Here is a 16,588-nt window from a genome sequence, read left to right as displayed (position 1 = left end):
TATATCGTAGAAAGAAATTAGAGTGAGTAGTTTTTGATTTAAAAAGAATACTGTTTCTAACAATTTCCATACTTAACGTTTCCATTAAAAATGTAATACTCTATATCTTAACAATTAAAACTGGAGATTACTAGAAATACCGCATCTAGAGGAAAAGAAATAATACGGAATTAATAAATTAATTAATAAATTCATACTAAGTGGAAAGTCGATTAAATACGAATCTGTACTTGTTTTATCCGATAAGATATAGAACTCGTGCGCTATCAGAACAAAGTGAAAAATGGTTGTTAGGTGTACGCACCGGTTCTCGCCAGACAAACTGGCGAATAAACGAATCACGGCACGAGATCGGCCGATCCGATCGCTGCGAGTTGCGGCCGAGTGTCCAACTTTCACTGACAACTCGTTAGGTCCGTAGGCCGTGGTTTCGAATCATTCACAGTCATTCCGCGACGTCGGTAGACCGCGGCAGCGTCGCTGAATTCCTCCAATCGGAACGCATTCGTCATCGAATACACACACAACTTTTTGTACTTGACCTATCAAATTCTATTATTTAATCAAGACACTATAATTTCCCGTAAGTTTGTGCCCGTGTCGAGTATAGCATTAATTAGAGTTTAGAAAGCTTTGTTACCGCTCGTGTTCGTGCCAGTGATTTCACTTTTAACGGAGCAGTGTTAGAGTGCATTCCGCGGACTACAAACCAGTTTTGCAGCGATTCAATTTTAAACAAAGAAAAAAAAAAAAGAATTCGGAAGAATCCGATTCGGAGGGATATTGGAAAAATTTGACTTGTGTGGTTCAGTTTTAAGTATAGTGTTCCATCGTTGGGGATTGCGTTGGCATTGCGACACACGGGATCGAAGAAAGTGGAAGTGAACAGAGAGCGAAAGTTCTGCTATAACATCTTCCACGTTGAAAGTTGACGATCCGTGACCACAGTCTTAGCACATCGTCCATGCTTCTCACGAGTATGTATTGTTTCGCTATATGTATATTTACATGCTCTCAAAAATCGGGTTAAGGCGTTGTAACATGACTATTGCATAACTCGAACGCTCTCCTTTCAAATTCTTACGGAGACCTTAATACGTCTAATTTTGTCGACAAGTAATTATTAAATATCGATCAACATTGTTTAACATTTTTCTGTTTAATTATTACTAGAGATACAAATTATTTCAGGCAATAATTGTACAAGAATTTCTTTCACCTACTGGAATAACCTTATGTCCATAAGAAAAACGCTAAAACTAAGTGGGCTGTACTAACAGACTAATACCGATTCCAATCGATATTAAATATTTTCTAACAATGCTGATACTATCCTATTTAATTATTATTAAAGGAAATATAAAAATATCCAAAGTAACAACTGTACAGAAATTCCTATTATCAACTCAGAATTGTAACTGATTATAGTGTTTAATTGAACTCGTATGTTCTAAGAATTATCGATCAATAATCGCCAGAAATAAATTCTTAACTACCATTGCATTACTACATTACAGTGCGATAAACACGTTCGTAAAGAAGCTGCAAAAAATTGAAAGCTGCAGATATACGAGCACTATGTAACTTGCACACCAGGCGGCATTACGAAAGATTACGGTAGCTACAAAAAGTATTTGCACATACCCTTCTTTCCCAATAAAACGTTTTTCCATAAAGACCCCTAGCCCCTATACACGTTGAAACATGTTGCGATGCATGATACATGTTACAATATATGCGTATCGGAAGCAACTTGTATCGATGTAGGAATCAGAATCACGTTTTAACTGGACCGATCGGGACACAGGTTTTTTCTACCTGTAACGCGTATCATCGGTTAGTTTACAGTAGGCTCCCATCGTTGTATTTTGTTTCCTAGTCCTTGAAGGACCTGTTTTCATGTGGTATCGAAAAACAAAGTTGTCAATAGGCAAATAATTTCTGTAATCGCTCGGTTCGTTCGTGTTTACTTCTCTAAATAACGTGAAATTAGAAAACCTGTTTCTCTTGATTAACCATCACTTTGTTCGTTTCTGTTTAATCTTTAATTCTTTATTTTTTGCAGTCAATATTGCCCTCTGTTATTGACAATTAATATTTGGAGAATAATCAGACATTGTAACACGCATGTTTCGACATTGGTATCGCACCAGAAACTAAGGAGAATCGGTAATCTGGTAGACTGGAACTGGTGCAGATTTCATGAAACGCAGCTGTCCACGCATGCATAGCAACGTGTTTCAACGTGTACAGCAGGTTTTACATTTCATTCTCAAGGTATCAAATGTTTATCGCGATATGAAAGTATCGCTAAACGATGCGAAACTTAATATACTTGGACCTAATTAAGTAATTGCTACAATAAATAACGATCGTTTCCAACGATACCAACGATAAATCGTCGAGACAATAATTGTTGCTGCCTTAGCAATCGGAGTGTCTCTGTCTAGCGCCGAGTGTTTGCATCACAACGTTCGAAGCCATTGCGTCTGTTTTTATATTATCCTCGAGCAGTCAACTATTGTTCTTCGAATTTCGAAGATTCTACAATAGCAGCGCTATCTTCGGCAACGTTCGGCGGCTCGACGGCTTAGCAACAGCTCACCGAACTGTCAAGGCTGTCAACGACCACCGATAACTGTTTTCCGTTTCATCGTCGTCGTTGACATATGTCACGTTTCATTGTCGAAAATGCTGTTTGATCGCGGTTTCGGTCGCTGCTTGCACAAAAATCTAAAATTCCCCAATGAAACGAAGAGCACGTATGCGGTATAAATCGGCGAGTTGCGTTCGATCTACGCACTTACGCGTTCTCGCTTTGTAATTTACAGATCTACCATCACGTGTGATATTCACCGTGCTCGACGTTAATCCGTTCTAATTTCTCTCTAATTGTTCGCGCCCGTACAAAGTTTAGAAGTACAGCCTCGATTTATTTACTCCGTTGCCTACATTAAATATTAAGATTGTTTCGTCAACCTAGTATTGAGTTATAGTAAACTCTTATAACTTGATATAATTTTCCTAGTCGTACGAAAATATTATTAAATCATACGAGCTTTTAGTATATTTAGACCCGATTAATTAGTACTTAAATGCTACGATAAATACGCTTGTTTCCAACCGCTCCAACGTTAAGTTCGAAGCAATAATTGTTTTTGCCCTAATAATCCCCTGATAGTTGTAATGAACTCTTGTTTGGATAATCTGCTCGTCTCGCGTCCGTGATTATTTATTATCGGCTTGATCTTTCGTTCTAATTTATTCCGACGCAGCGTAGACGCCTCCGACGTTACGTTCCAAACAACAATGGTGCGCAATAATATTTTTTGTAGCCACTGTAATTCCAAGACGATGTCAATTTATCGTCGACTCTTGTCCTCGCTTTAATTCTAATACGAAGATTAGTATCGGTAATATAACCCTCTTTGCCTTTTAATCCTTCTAAGACCTTGCGTCTTAATCGACGGCTATATTAGGTGTAGCAGAGCGAGGACTAAAGTTCAAACAGCAAATCCAGTGGCGCGGCGTGTTCTTCCGATCCGGTCCTTGAATCGGTAGAGGCCGCAGTGAATCGAGGATCGTCGATCGGTGCGGACGTGACGTTACAAGGACGCCAGTCGGCATGGCTATGGACACCAGCACTGTGCGTCTCGTGATATTCCTCGGGATGTTCCTCATGTTCGCCGGTGACTACAGCTACGTGATCTTCACGATTTTCGGTCGATCGTCTCGACAAAATATCACTGAACCGGTTAAAAGTCTGGAGGATCCTGCAAGCAAGGTTCCTGCAGACAAGGTAGCCTTGACGACGGTGAAGAAGGATAACGAGAAAGAAAACGGTAAGGAATAATTTACATGCGCACGAGGAACTAAGAAATCTCGACTATCGACGCGCTAACGAACGTTCGTAATGTAATTGTAATTTCCGGAAATGTTATGCTAATGTACTTGTGCATCGTAACGAATCATCGGATTTTTTATCGTAGTACCGTGTGCGGTTTCGTTCCGGGATGTTAAAGGAAATGTTAATTCCGTTTGATTTATTCTTATGGAAGCTATTGATTTAGTTTGAGCTCCATTGAGTTCCATGTGGATGGAGAGCTTCGATTTGTAACGAGTTGAGCTATAGATAATTAGAAGTAAAGTATTATTCTCCCTTCTCAATGAAAGTTAATATTTGTTTTGTTAAAGGCATTTGCATAGTCTTAGTAATTACAGAAACAATAAATTTGATACAAATTTGATATGATTCGTTATTCAAGGTGGGGACAACAATGACTCACGTTGTACGTTCATTAAATTCGTTGAATAAATTGTGTTCCATAATAGTCATCAAATTGGAGAAATTCTTCCTGTGAGCGAGACAGCATAATGTACAAAATATTGGATTCTTTTATCCATCAAATTGGATTTCGAACAATTTGAGAGAAAAATTCATCGTATTAATGTAAGAGAAAGTCCTTAATCCTCATTCCAGAAATTTAGTACATTTTTTACCTGAAGTTTTACCTCAAGCGATTATCTTTTTATGTTCTGATCGTTAATTGTTTGGCGTTATTTGCGTAGGTTTAATCGATAGTATGCAGCATGCAGAATGTATTATATTTTTCGTTAGTCGTGTACAAGTCAAAACTATCCGAATTAATAGAATTTCTTAAAAATCTTTATTGATCACCACAAATTTACAAAATACAATTTGCAGGCTTTTACGATATTGTTGTCAAGTATTATCCACTTAGTATATTTTCACCAGCTTTCTTACGCAATCTTTGAATAAAATAGGATCAATTGTCGCAACCAATTGACGATCGACCATCGAAACATTCCACGGCCCAGCTGTCCGATTTAATTAATATTTCTCGCTTTAACGACCCGATATTTCGTATTAATCACAAGACTATACAACTTGAAGCAAGGAAACGATAAACAGATCGAAATAAACGTTGAAGATAAACAGGTTGGAGAGCGAAAGAGTAAGAATTGTTTACTTAGATTATCTACCTAAAAGGTAAAACCATTCGTAGCTTGATTTCCAAGCCGAGATACATTGAACATACTATTCTGCAGTATAAACTAATTTGCATAAACATTAAATGTTCATTAGTTCATTAATGGGGGGGGGATATTTAGAAAAGTTTATGCATCTTATATGTAAATTACTTTACAGCGATCTCGCGACGCGCGAAGATGATGACGACGATCAAGACGGCTTGCTTGCCCAAGCTTATATGCGAACTGACCTCGTCCGTCCATCAGGATCAGCTGAGTGAGATGGAACGGTCACTGCTAAACTTAATCAGGTAAACGACGAGTTGTTTGTTCCTCTTAAGTAGATAAGTCCAGGGAAATGTTAAGTAGATAAGTCCAAAAAAAAATGAATACGTAGCTCGATTTAAATTTCCTTATAAATTATTTAACAATTTTGGTCATTGATTTTACCCAAATATGTGTTCAATGTTAAAAATTCTTTCGTCGAATTTTTAGCACTAGAACTAGCGATGATTAAAATATAAAATTGGACCAACAGCTTTCTCTATAAATTTCTATATGACGCTATCAATCATGGTCCTGCTGTCTAAGCATTCATATGAAGTTATCTAGAAATTAGTATTCCATAAAAATTCCATCGCCTACTGCGCTGAACCGCCTAGAAACATTAAGAAACCGAGCAGTAACTTTACTTTTCAATTAGAAATTCATCCGCGTTGCGGTTCATCGATATTCCAAGTCCTCCGTGGAATTACATTTTCGATGGCCTCTATCTAAGAAGTAGTCCGAAACGTTCCGCTTTTAGGCGGGTGAAAGAAACGAAATAGATCATGACGAAGAAACAGCGATTACACACTAAGAACGTTTACGAACCGTTCGACAGAGTTGATTGACGTTCGAAACCTCCGGGATGATGGGGCAGTTTCGCGCTGGAACTTTTACGACACCTCATAGGACGCTCGTAGCTCGTCCACTTTCATCATCGACTCGTTCCAGTTCACCACTTTCACTTTCCACTTTCGATCACCATCGACGGTAATGCGAATTCATTCGTTCATGGATCATGAGATTCTCGATAGGTCAGCAACCATAACAAGAGCCACCAATGTCACGTTGTGAAATTTATATTACATCCTGGACTCAGTTGGACTATTGTCCTCGTTCTGTTTACGAGCTATCAATGTCTCGATATCGTTCAATGGTATCTCGTAGCTCGAGCTAATTGCTTCCTAATTTCGTATAGATAAATCGTATTCTATCGTGGATTGCGTGTAGAAACGTTGGTCTTGTTCTTTTTACTGACTGTAAATGTCTCTCGATATTTGTTTTATGGTATGTTCAACATCAAGCTGAGATATTGGATGACGAAGTTTCTCAATTTTTATAGAAAGATCGTATTCTATCGTAACTTGCGTCGAAACATTGTTCTTACGAGTCATCGATATCCCGATAGTATCTTCTAAATCAAGCCACGTATTCGATAACGTCGATTTTTGTACAAAAATTCGTAAAACGCTGGATCGAGAAAAACGATTGCTTCCTTACAAAATCGTTGGAACAATTTACGCACGTTACGAATCATCGATTCAACAACCTGACTACGCAATAGCGAACTGTTAATTGAACAATAAACATAGCCGTACACGCTCGCACAATGTTACAATCTCGCGCCACCTAGAAACCTTATTAAATCAGCCATACTTTATACGTAAATCGAGCACAGCGTTCATAAACAACAATATGCAGCCTCTGGACTCCACTCCCCCTGTCGGAGAATTAAACGTCAGCTCGTCGGATTACCTTCCAATCTGCAGATTACACCGATGGAGCAGTGTACGCGCCGAATGCTCTCTTCGATCGTGGGAATATCGATCAGCGCGGTCGAAGCTTGATCCTGGTGCGCGAAACAACAAGCCGAGCGCACAGGCCAAACAAACGTCAGTTCGATATCTCGCTAAACAGATGCAGTCGAACAGTCAGGCTCGATATCGTTGCTCGCGAGGATGCAGCGTGTCATCGAAAATTGGATGGCGAGCTGAGCGGGCCGCGCGTTGCGCAATTTTCAATGAACGAGCGTTCGACGTTGAACGATCGCGCACGGAGGTTACGAAGCACGTCGCGACGCTGGTTCGCCGCGTTGAAATTGGATGACGGCCGCGGTATCTCGCAATATTCGTTTACGATCGAGAAGCGAAACGCAGCCACGCGCCGCCGCCATCGGGGGTCATTTTGCTCGCTGATTAAAAGCAAAGTTATGTTAAACCGGCCAAATATCGACGGCTCGCGTTGTTTCGATCCCGCTGCAAATCTCCGCGTTTCAACGCGATTTGGGGCGGATTTCACGTTTCTGTTTTCTCCTCTTCTCTTCCTTTGTAGATGAGTTTTTGCGAGATGTAGGTATTGATTGAAAGAGAAATTGTCATGCGGGATTTTTCCGACTGGAAACTGCGAATGAGCAGGAATTTTTTGTTCCACTGCGGGACACGTGGAATTCGAAATCAAGAGAGAAATATCTAGTTTTCCCTTCCATAGATTCCTGCCATGTAGATACGCGTTTTAAACTCGAGTAATTTGTAGCTTTAATTGAATTTTATGAGCTGGCAATCCGAACTGACAGAGTAGAAATTTTATTTCATAATACGACGCGACGGTGCAATTTTCAATCATGCGAGCAATTTCTATACTCTTCGTCACCACCTCTCAACCAGGTGGAGATCAATTAAATCGAAAACTCGGCAAACCTTCAACGATATGAACCCTCAAGGTGGAGGTAGATTAAGGAGTTCTAATTCGTTTGTGATTTTTGTATGTTTATTTGAAGAGATTTGTAGTGTGTGTTGAAGTATGTTGTATGAACGTAAGAGCCTACTTTTCTCTAAGTATGAAATCTGTGTCGTGAGGCACGTAACTGTTCGCGTAAGTGATGAACGAGCGAGTGATGAACGTAAGTGACGAGTGATGAAAGAGTTATGAACGTAAGAGAGTATGAAACGTGAGTATGTACGAGACCTGTCTTATTCTCGAAGCACGTGTTGCTTACATTCCAAGTGTCTGTCTAGGGGCTACGTTTTCGTCAACGTTTTCTACGACGTAGAAATCTATATCTTTGCAATCATGCGACTGTCAAACTGTCGTGGTCGCCTTGCAAGTGGTGCGTCCACTGCGTACCTGGTTGAGAGTACGTAGCACAACGTCCCGTTAGCGACATCATCCGGTGACCTATTGTCGAGTTCTAATCCGGGATCGAAGTTTATCACACGTCATCTGTTGTTGCGCGGACCTGACGAGCGCTTAAAAATGCTAACCGTGTCGTGGACGTGATTCGAATTGTAAAGTTTATAATCTGCAATGTAGGAAATTCCAACTTCTCGGAAATAGCAGATGTACTGTCCGTATCGTAAAGTTGGGATAATCTCGTATCCTCGATATTCCTTTTCCAAATTTCATACCAAATTTATCGTTCGTAAATAGAAGTTGGCGAATGATAAATGTGAAAAATAAAATTTCGCTCGAATATTTACACAAGATAGAATGAAGATGCAGCGAAAGAGAACAGGGAAGAATGTACGGAGATCTGGTATTTAGCTGCAAGACGTTAGTATAATACTTCCGGTCATTAAAGAGCCAGCGGTTTTTCTGCGAGCAAGAGGTCGAAGTACAACGTGAAAGTTCCTCTGCTCTTATGTAAGCCGCCTCGAAAAGAGAACGACCATGTGCTTCTACGTTGACGGAGGCTATAGCGATCCGTCACTTTCCTTTTCACGGGTTATTCAATCTTCCGACTTTCTACGACGCCTGAAGCGTGTTTCATTCGAACATCGCTTGTCCCTGAATCTTATTTCGCATCATTTAGTCCCTACAAGCGACGGTAATCGGTGGAATCGATATGATATCATTTCGTAATTGATTGCAGAAACGTCTCTGTTTTTTCGTTTTCTTGTTCTTGTTTTCCGGAGATTGAAAACAGAGAAATAGAATGGTAGCTCGGCTTTAAAGGTTAATTCGCGGTCGTTGCTCGGCTACGATGCTTCCGTTCATCTCGCGAAATTACATACAGCTCTTTACTTCTCCACGCGGAAATTAAATTTCGTTTCGACCGTGTCGAGCTTAATTGACAGAAATTAAGCTCCGAACCTTCCGTGCTCTTTCTTCCGTTAGAGTAATTAATTAAATAATTAAATAATTGATATCAAGTAAGAATAGCTTTTGGTAATGAATTGATAAAATTCTGTCAGATTTACCTGACAGATATTATTGAAACATCGACGTACATGTTTCTCATAATTCATATATTTTTTAATACTCTAATTTAATCATGAAAATCCGTGTAAATAAAATTGAAATAATTGAGAAACGTAACTTTGTATAATTTAATATTCGTTTCAACCAGATTCATAGCTGCCACTGAGTAGTTTTGGTTTCCAAAACTACGTCAGAAAATCACCAAAGAATATACGAAATGTGTAAAGAATACAATGCTTAATCTGATATCCCAGCTTCGATACGGTCGAAAAGAGATTTGTGCACTAAAATCGACGATCTACAAAATCCAAGTTATGGTCACAAATGTGACCATAACTTTTGTCAATACACGCGATAAATCAAAACACTCGTAGTAAATGCAAAGGCTGATCTTCGATCATTGCCCCCGAATTTTCCACTCGTTCCCCAACGAAGCATCAAATTAAAATACACGCAAACGAACAGGAAAAGGAAATAAAAAGAAGGCGGGAAAAGTCGAAAGTTAAAGAACCAACAAGGAATGATGTCACGGTGGATCGTGATGGTTAACGTCCCGGAAGGATTCGTGCTTTATATTTACTTTTATGCGTGCGTAAACGCCGTTCCCATAGCGAGGCCGATTTTTATGGAACCGCTCCGGGTTAAACCGATCAAGATGGAAAAGCTAAGAAGCCGTTTTGCGTTTGCTCGTTATGCTCGCCTCGAGGCTGCGATCGTAAACGGGCAAACAGGGAGATTTCCCTTTCGCGGCCGCGAGACATCTTCCTCAGGGGCCATGCGTGACGAAACTGTTTCTTACGACGATCAGCCCTCTTCTTCCGACTTCCCGGAGGATGGAACGTGAGTTCCCATATTTTCGTTGACAAGATATGGCGGACGCCTTTCTTCATCGGCAGTTGCGGTCGCGGATATTATGGATCGTTGTGTCTTCTTTGGGTTTCATATATTTGATATGGAAGAAGGTTGACGTGTAAAAATGACTCCTCGCGATAAACGCGTTTAAAGCTCTACAAATTGTCTATTTTCATCGTTAATACAGTGGTCATAAGTGGTATTTGCGCACTATTGTATTTATTATAGCGTCTATGTACTGGTTGATCAAGTCCGCGTATATTGAGATTTCCATATCGTTTGATAGTACTTTCGTATGACTACGAGATTTGACTAGGAAAATGGAACTCAATGAAACAAATGCTTCATTGAAAAATGAGAATATGTACTTGTAAACACTTGGTAGTTATTGTGCATGATTCTGATTGTGAGTTGTGAAGCGAATAATTATTCTACGAGATTGGGGTTGCTCTCATTGCAAAGAAACTTTTGTCTATAAAAATCACGAAGAAGTCGAAATCGATTTTTTGCATCTGAACTTCCTTTTACCAGAACATGTCGCGTATCAACGAGTGATGTATTATATTTGTGAGCTATATAGGAATGTTTAAAGTCGAGAACGATTGGGAGATGTTGGAATCATATAATAAATTTTCTCACGTATTTCCATTTAATTTGTTAGTTAGAGATCCATTTGTGAGCTATTTTGTAATTTTGAAAACCTAGCAATGATTGGATAATGCGTTGATCATGTAATGATTCTACGCGTTTTAATAGAAGTTCCTTCGCGTGTGCTCTTTATTTAAATCTCTTTCTGATATACGTTTTAATTGTGTCGTAATTACTAAAATCATCGCGATAATTCATTTTGTAAATTTATTTATTTTTATGAATCAATTCATTTTATGAAACGCGATGGGTTTCAGCGAGGGTTTTAAGCAAAGTGAGAGATAAAGGGAGATGTTTCTGTTTCTACAAATAAGATACCAACGAGGATTAGAAACCATGGAAACGTTTCTTTCACAACCTTTATTTACAGATTCTATGCTGATATGCGTGTTAATTATAATTCTCTTGGATCACGCAATTAGATAGTAAAAGTTTCAGAAAAGATACACGAATAAAATACGTTTTTATAAAGGATCAGGAATATCTGCGTTGAAATCTTTGAATATTAAAAAGGATTCGTCGAAATTCTAATAATAACGGTGTAATTAATATTACATGAGATTGCATTATTGATTTTTTTATATTGATTATATTATACGAGAAAAGAATCTAAACGAAGCATCCTTATAAAGAAACGAGGAGGAAAGTATCGAATTTTTTGAACACTAAAGCAGAATTACCACCAAAATTTCAATAATAACGACACGGTTAACGTTACGAGATATCAGAAAATAATCCGAATAAATAATATACGCACAGAAAATTGTATTAAATAGTAAAATCTACTGGAATCGAAAGTTGGAAACGGAAGTACCTCGCGTGGCGAGCGTCGACCGGAGGTCCCCAATTTTCCCACATTTCTTCTGAGTTGGTGCACAGGACGGAACCAGAGAAAGGCTGGTTCGTGCAATTTGCAGTCGGTTTCATCGAGCGTAACGATTCTGGTGCACGTATTTACAGACAGCAGTCGATATCGAAAGTAAAAGGCAACTCGCCTTGTGCCTGTTCTTATGCGGCTTGTTCTCAACCAGTTTATCATGGTCAAACGTTGCGAAAGTGGAGTCGATTTCGTGCGTGCCAGTGCCGTCGACGCCCGTCGATTATTCTTTCGATCGTTTCGAAACGAGTTTCCGCGACATAATCCTTGCGAAACGTGTTCGTAAATATGACACCTGCTTCGTCTTATTCGCGTCAATCTATTCGCTTTCACAAGGAGGAAAAGTAAGAGATTTTTACCAACCGTCGAATATTGCTAAATTAATTTCTTGTAACGACGTTACGTATTTCATATTTGCAGAGATGAAAATTCACGATAACTTGCTATAAGTATATATAAAAATAATGTTAGTACTTGTTATAAAAAATAAATATAGCACAGAGCTATTAGCTTTTAAATAACAGTTGAGTTTGTCAAACTTATCTAAATAACAAGTGTTAGTTTGCTTCTTTTTGTAACTATTATGAATAGCTGGCAATTCTTGGCAAAATTGATGTTTTCTTTTATCGAGATCAAAATACGTTTACGTATGCTTTAGTTTATTTGCACCATGTCACCTTAATTGTAATTATTTGCAATCAAGTTAAGGCAGCTATATTCGCTTAGAAACTGGAAAATGTTGAATAATCGTCGAGTGGCATTCTATATGATAAAGAAACCAGCTAGTGCATAAATTAACGTTTGGTATTAGCAAGTTCATTGAAAACTATTAAACTACTAGAAACTATCAGTCTATCGACAAATAATATCCAACAATTTACTAAAGCTATATAAGCTGTCCTAAGACTTTAAGTAAAAATTTATGTATAGTACATTTATCATATAATTTAAAAAATTTGTAATTCTAAAGCTAGGATCATTTTAATAAGATACGTTTGGAAACCATGCGTTTACATAGGAACAGCTACTGCAAGTTATCAAAGTTTCAACGTTACCGCAGTTTTCCGGAACTCGTTGAGCAGCGGACGCTTTGCTAAGGGACTTTAATTTGCAAGAATTAAAGTTCACTTTTCAACTATGGAACAGTGATAAATATTTAGCTAAATATTTACATTAATTAACGTTACGTTAGCGGGGCAACATTTTGATACTTGCGCCGCCCTGGCGAAAGAGGAAGTACAAACGATGAATATTTCATGGAAACTTTTCAGGGACACGAGCTTGAACACGATGGCGGAAGTGCCCTCGAGGTACCACTTCGCGGCGCATATGGGTCAACTGATATCCGGCGTGGAAGGTCAAGGATGTCATAATTTCTACCCTACCTGCCCCCTGCCTGGCTCCAGCGTTCTCAACATGATGAAGAAGATTCGACTGCGTTGACGCTATGAAATCACGTGGACAAGCAATGAAAAAATATGACAAAGCAATTTGCGATATCGCAGATGATGTTTCTCGTAACGTCGTTACGAACAGAATTTCGATTTTTTAAAAATTGTGGATAATTTCTGTTTCACTCCAAATGATGTTTCTTACGAGTAAGATATTATCGTAAAAAGACAGAAAGAAGGAAAACCTTTCTGGTGTACTTCTTAATACAAGTTAAAATTAGATAGTAACTACGGAGATAGTTAAGAAACTTACGTCTAGATTAAGTGTACTTAAGGAATAATTTCTATTATGATCATACTCGACTCTAATGAGTAGTCATTAGATTAGAAAAATAGAGTTTAATCGATGTAAGATTACTATAAACTACGTTTAAGTGTATCGAATAGTATTTCATCCCAGAAATCTCGTATATGTACGAGAGAAAAATGCGCGATAATTATTTATTTTTCGTCGTCGAGCGATCTTTGATTGCACGTCTCTACGTAAAATGTATTACGAAACCACTTGTTTTATAGTATCGAAAATAAAAAACTCTTTTGAACGTACGAAAATCATTCGCAAACCCCTTAAGCTTCTTGAAAACTCTACGTCTCAAACATTTCTATCTTTCTATTTACTTCTTATTTTTGTATTCTAATCAAAGTACCAAACTTCCGAAATTGAAAAATTCCAAAAACGAGATATACAGGATTACAGAATGTCCATATGCAAAAACATACAAAATATCAAAAAGTAAGACATTCACTATAATATTTGTGAGTGAAATATTGGAAGATGAAGCAAACCTGGATTTAGATTTTATTTCTTCATTCTCTTCGTAAAGATATTTTCCATGAACGTCTTACAAATTATCCAAAATCCGCTCTATTTTCCTATCCTTCGACTTAAATGTTTCGTTCTTTCTCATGATTCTTCTTCGCAGTCGCGTTGCATAGTATTTCGAGCGCGCCTTTGTTAGGTTGCCGGCAATTACGGGACATTTTCGGTGTTTTGGACCGTAATAGCAGTTTCCACGGCGAATCATCGTCGCTCGAACTGATTTGAACGAGCGCCTGGTCCTTATTTACCATCGGTGTACGTATAATATTCAGTGAGCGTATAAAACGTTCACAAAGACGTTCAGGCCAGGTAATGTCTCTTTCACTGGAACTCGCTCCTTGTAATTATTTCTCGTGCGCGCCGCTATGACAGAAAAGCTGGCTCTAATTTGTGGTATAGCGATTTATCTTCCCGTTGCTCGTTATCGTTTCGCGTTTAACCCGTCTGTGATGCTTTTCCACGAAATTAAATGAAATCGACACCTGAGCATTCGATTGTCGTTGCTTGCAGCGATTATTCACGTGATGCTCTTTTATACATTTTTTCTTTTTCTGTAGTAATTAACAATTGTTCTTTTTATTACTGCGCGATTGATCTCGGTTTGCGTTTAATATATGTCTTTATATTTTCACATTGTATATTTTATAGACGACAAAAACGGTATTTTATTGGTAAAACTTTCGAATTTCGTGGATCTTACCGAAAAATTTTATGTATTTACATACGTAATTCGGAAACTTCTTTGAACCAGTTGAACCCGAGCGAGAGTTGTGATCTACCACATAATTCGACGTTTGAGCAAAATTCGTTAAAATTGGTGAAATGTCCGAGAGTTTGATTTTTTTTCTATTTGATAAACGAAATATAAATTTGACGCGTGATTGGTATGTCTCCGTTTGGGAAATTTCATTGCCAACATTAATAAAAAATTTTTACCGAAAAACTGATCGAGCTTTATCATACAATAGTGGATTTAAACGTGATATCGTTTTTATTATGGGCAGTGACGAGGTCCCTATTCCCAACAGCACCCTTAATCCGCTGAAATTAAATTTATATCCAATTACTGCCTATATTAATCGCGATCAATTTAAAACGAACGTGATTAGTCTTTAATTATTTATCCCAATTAATCGTCGTTTAAACGCAAAATGCATTCACTTTTGCAAACAGTATGTTAATAAATCGACAACTAAAAGATACAAAAATAATCTGAATTTTTAATTATAAATATTTTATGCTATATTTTCTATTATTTTGATATTCTGTGCTACATTTTCCCAAAGGACCTAACATTCTTCTATCATGAAATTATTTCTCCTTATACTTGCTACCATTCCCTTAAGGACGCCTTCCGCTTCCTTTAAAAAAGGGAAAGCAAATCTTACGGCGGTGATCTCGCGTGAAAACAATCCGTACAATTTACAGCGGCGTCTGTAGCGGCGAAAAGTTATTGTAATAATCTCCGGCGCCTTTATCGGCTTAAGCACTATGCCAAGCGTGCTTTCTCCGCAACGATAGCGAAGAGGATCGTGCCAAAAACGATGTCGTGCAGTTACGATCCGCGGTATTCTCGCAAAAATGATCGCAGGCGTTTCGTTTATCGCGCCAACTTGCAAGAAAACAGGAGGGATATCTGGAAAAAGAAGGACCCCCCATTGTTTCGTTCGAAACAGCGTCGCCGCGTTACCAGACGTCTCGTCACGTTCGGATGAAAATGAGATTGAAAGTCGTCGTTGATATCACGAAGTTTCGCCGAACAATCGAAAGAACTTTTAAGTGTAGAATAAAATTTGTTTGATAGAAAAATTGATACAAACGACATTATTAGTAATTGGCACTTTTTAAGGTAAATTTAACGTTCGTAATAAATGAAACGTATACGACAATGAATTAGGATCTCGAAGGCATTCAACAACGGCGAATATGAACTGGCATGTTTATGGCACGGTTGTTTGTTAATGTTAATTAAGTTTCCAAGCTGGACAATGAGAGTCCTGCTGTTCTGTAAAATTGGAGGCTTAAGGCAGTTGCGGATTCTGAGTCTTGCGACCTTACGAGCTCGAGTCTGTTAAAACACGTGGCTGCCAAACGTAGGAAAATCGGTGGATGTCCAACTGCGCAGGAGGACATTTCGCGTTAAGAAATTTGGAAGCTTCTTAGATAAATGGAATTATCTATCTTTCTCCGTACGTTGCTTCGAATTAATATATACATGAAAATTTTTAAATTACTCCGAACTGAAATAAAAATGAAATAAATAAGAAAGTTAATGACTAGAATTAAAATTCATATTTAAAAACGAATAACCTTAATTGTCATTTTCTATCGTTAGTTTGAAAATGCAGATATCACCGATATTACAAAGGAGAAAATTAATTTGCAAGTAGGAAATCGACCGTAAGAGATCGCTGGTTTCTATGTAGCAAGGTAAAAGTGCATCACACACATTCGGATCGACGTGAACGGGAGTACGTAAGAAAACCTCGTTCATTGAGCAACGATTCGAATAGATTCGCGCGTAATCGTTCTCCGTGCCACGCAAGAAATCGATTATATTCTTACGGAGTAGTTGCTGCGTGATCGCACTTAAGTAGTTGCTGACACCATTTCTATGTACTATTACGAGATATCACTTAAAAAAACACCACTATCTAGTAAACACTTTCTCAATCGCTAAATTTATTCTATCTGGAATGTTCAACC

At 38.3% G+C, this 16,588-nt stretch overlaps 2 protein-coding genes across 3 annotated transcripts in view; one reads left to right on the top strand and one right to left on the bottom strand.

The window, feature by feature from the left end:
* Positions 1 to 16,588, bottom strand: part of LOC117157691 (uncharacterized) — a 125,560-nt gene that overhangs the window by 29,731 nt on the left and 79,241 nt on the right. The window lies entirely within an intron of this gene.
* Positions 451 to 13,604, top strand: geko. Of its 2 annotated transcripts, none has more exons than XM_076619057.1 (4): positions 451 to 977; positions 3,450 to 3,842; positions 5,171 to 5,303; positions 12,883 to 13,604. In XM_076619057.1, exons 2-4 carry the CDS (start codon positions 3,626 to 3,628, stop codon positions 13,052 to 13,054), a joined length of 522 nt encoding a protein of 173 aa, XP_076475172.1. In that variant the 5' UTR covers positions 451 to 977; positions 3,450 to 3,625; the 3' UTR covers positions 13,055 to 13,604. The 2 variants fall into 2 exon arrangements, with proteins under 2 accessions (XP_076475172.1, XP_033191801.1); XM_033335910.2 differs by having other exon boundaries at positions 452 to 977; positions 3,480 to 3,842.

This window comes from Bombus vancouverensis, chromosome 6 (assembly GCF_051014615.1).
Source record: "Bombus vancouverensis nearcticus chromosome 6, iyBomVanc1_principal, whole genome shotgun sequence".
NCBI classification, from domain to species: Eukaryota; Metazoa; Arthropoda; class Insecta; order Hymenoptera; family Apidae; genus Bombus; species Bombus vancouverensis.
This window is presented reverse-complemented; position numbering and strand designations above follow the sequence as displayed.

Excerpts from the sequence above, each read along its gene's own strand:
- geko (XM_076619057.1), top strand. The coding sequence starts at position 3,626 with ATGGCTATGGACACCAGCACTGTGCGTCTCGTGATATTCCTCGGGATG. Across the intron at positions 3,843-5,170 it reads GGATAACGAGAAAGAAAACG|CGATCTCGCGACGCGCGAAG; the intron begins GTAAGGAATAAT and ends ATTACTTTACAG. Across the intron at positions 5,304-12,882 it reads TCACTGCTAAACTTAATCAG|GGACACGAGCTTGAACACGA; the intron begins GTAAACGACGAG and ends GAAACTTTTCAG.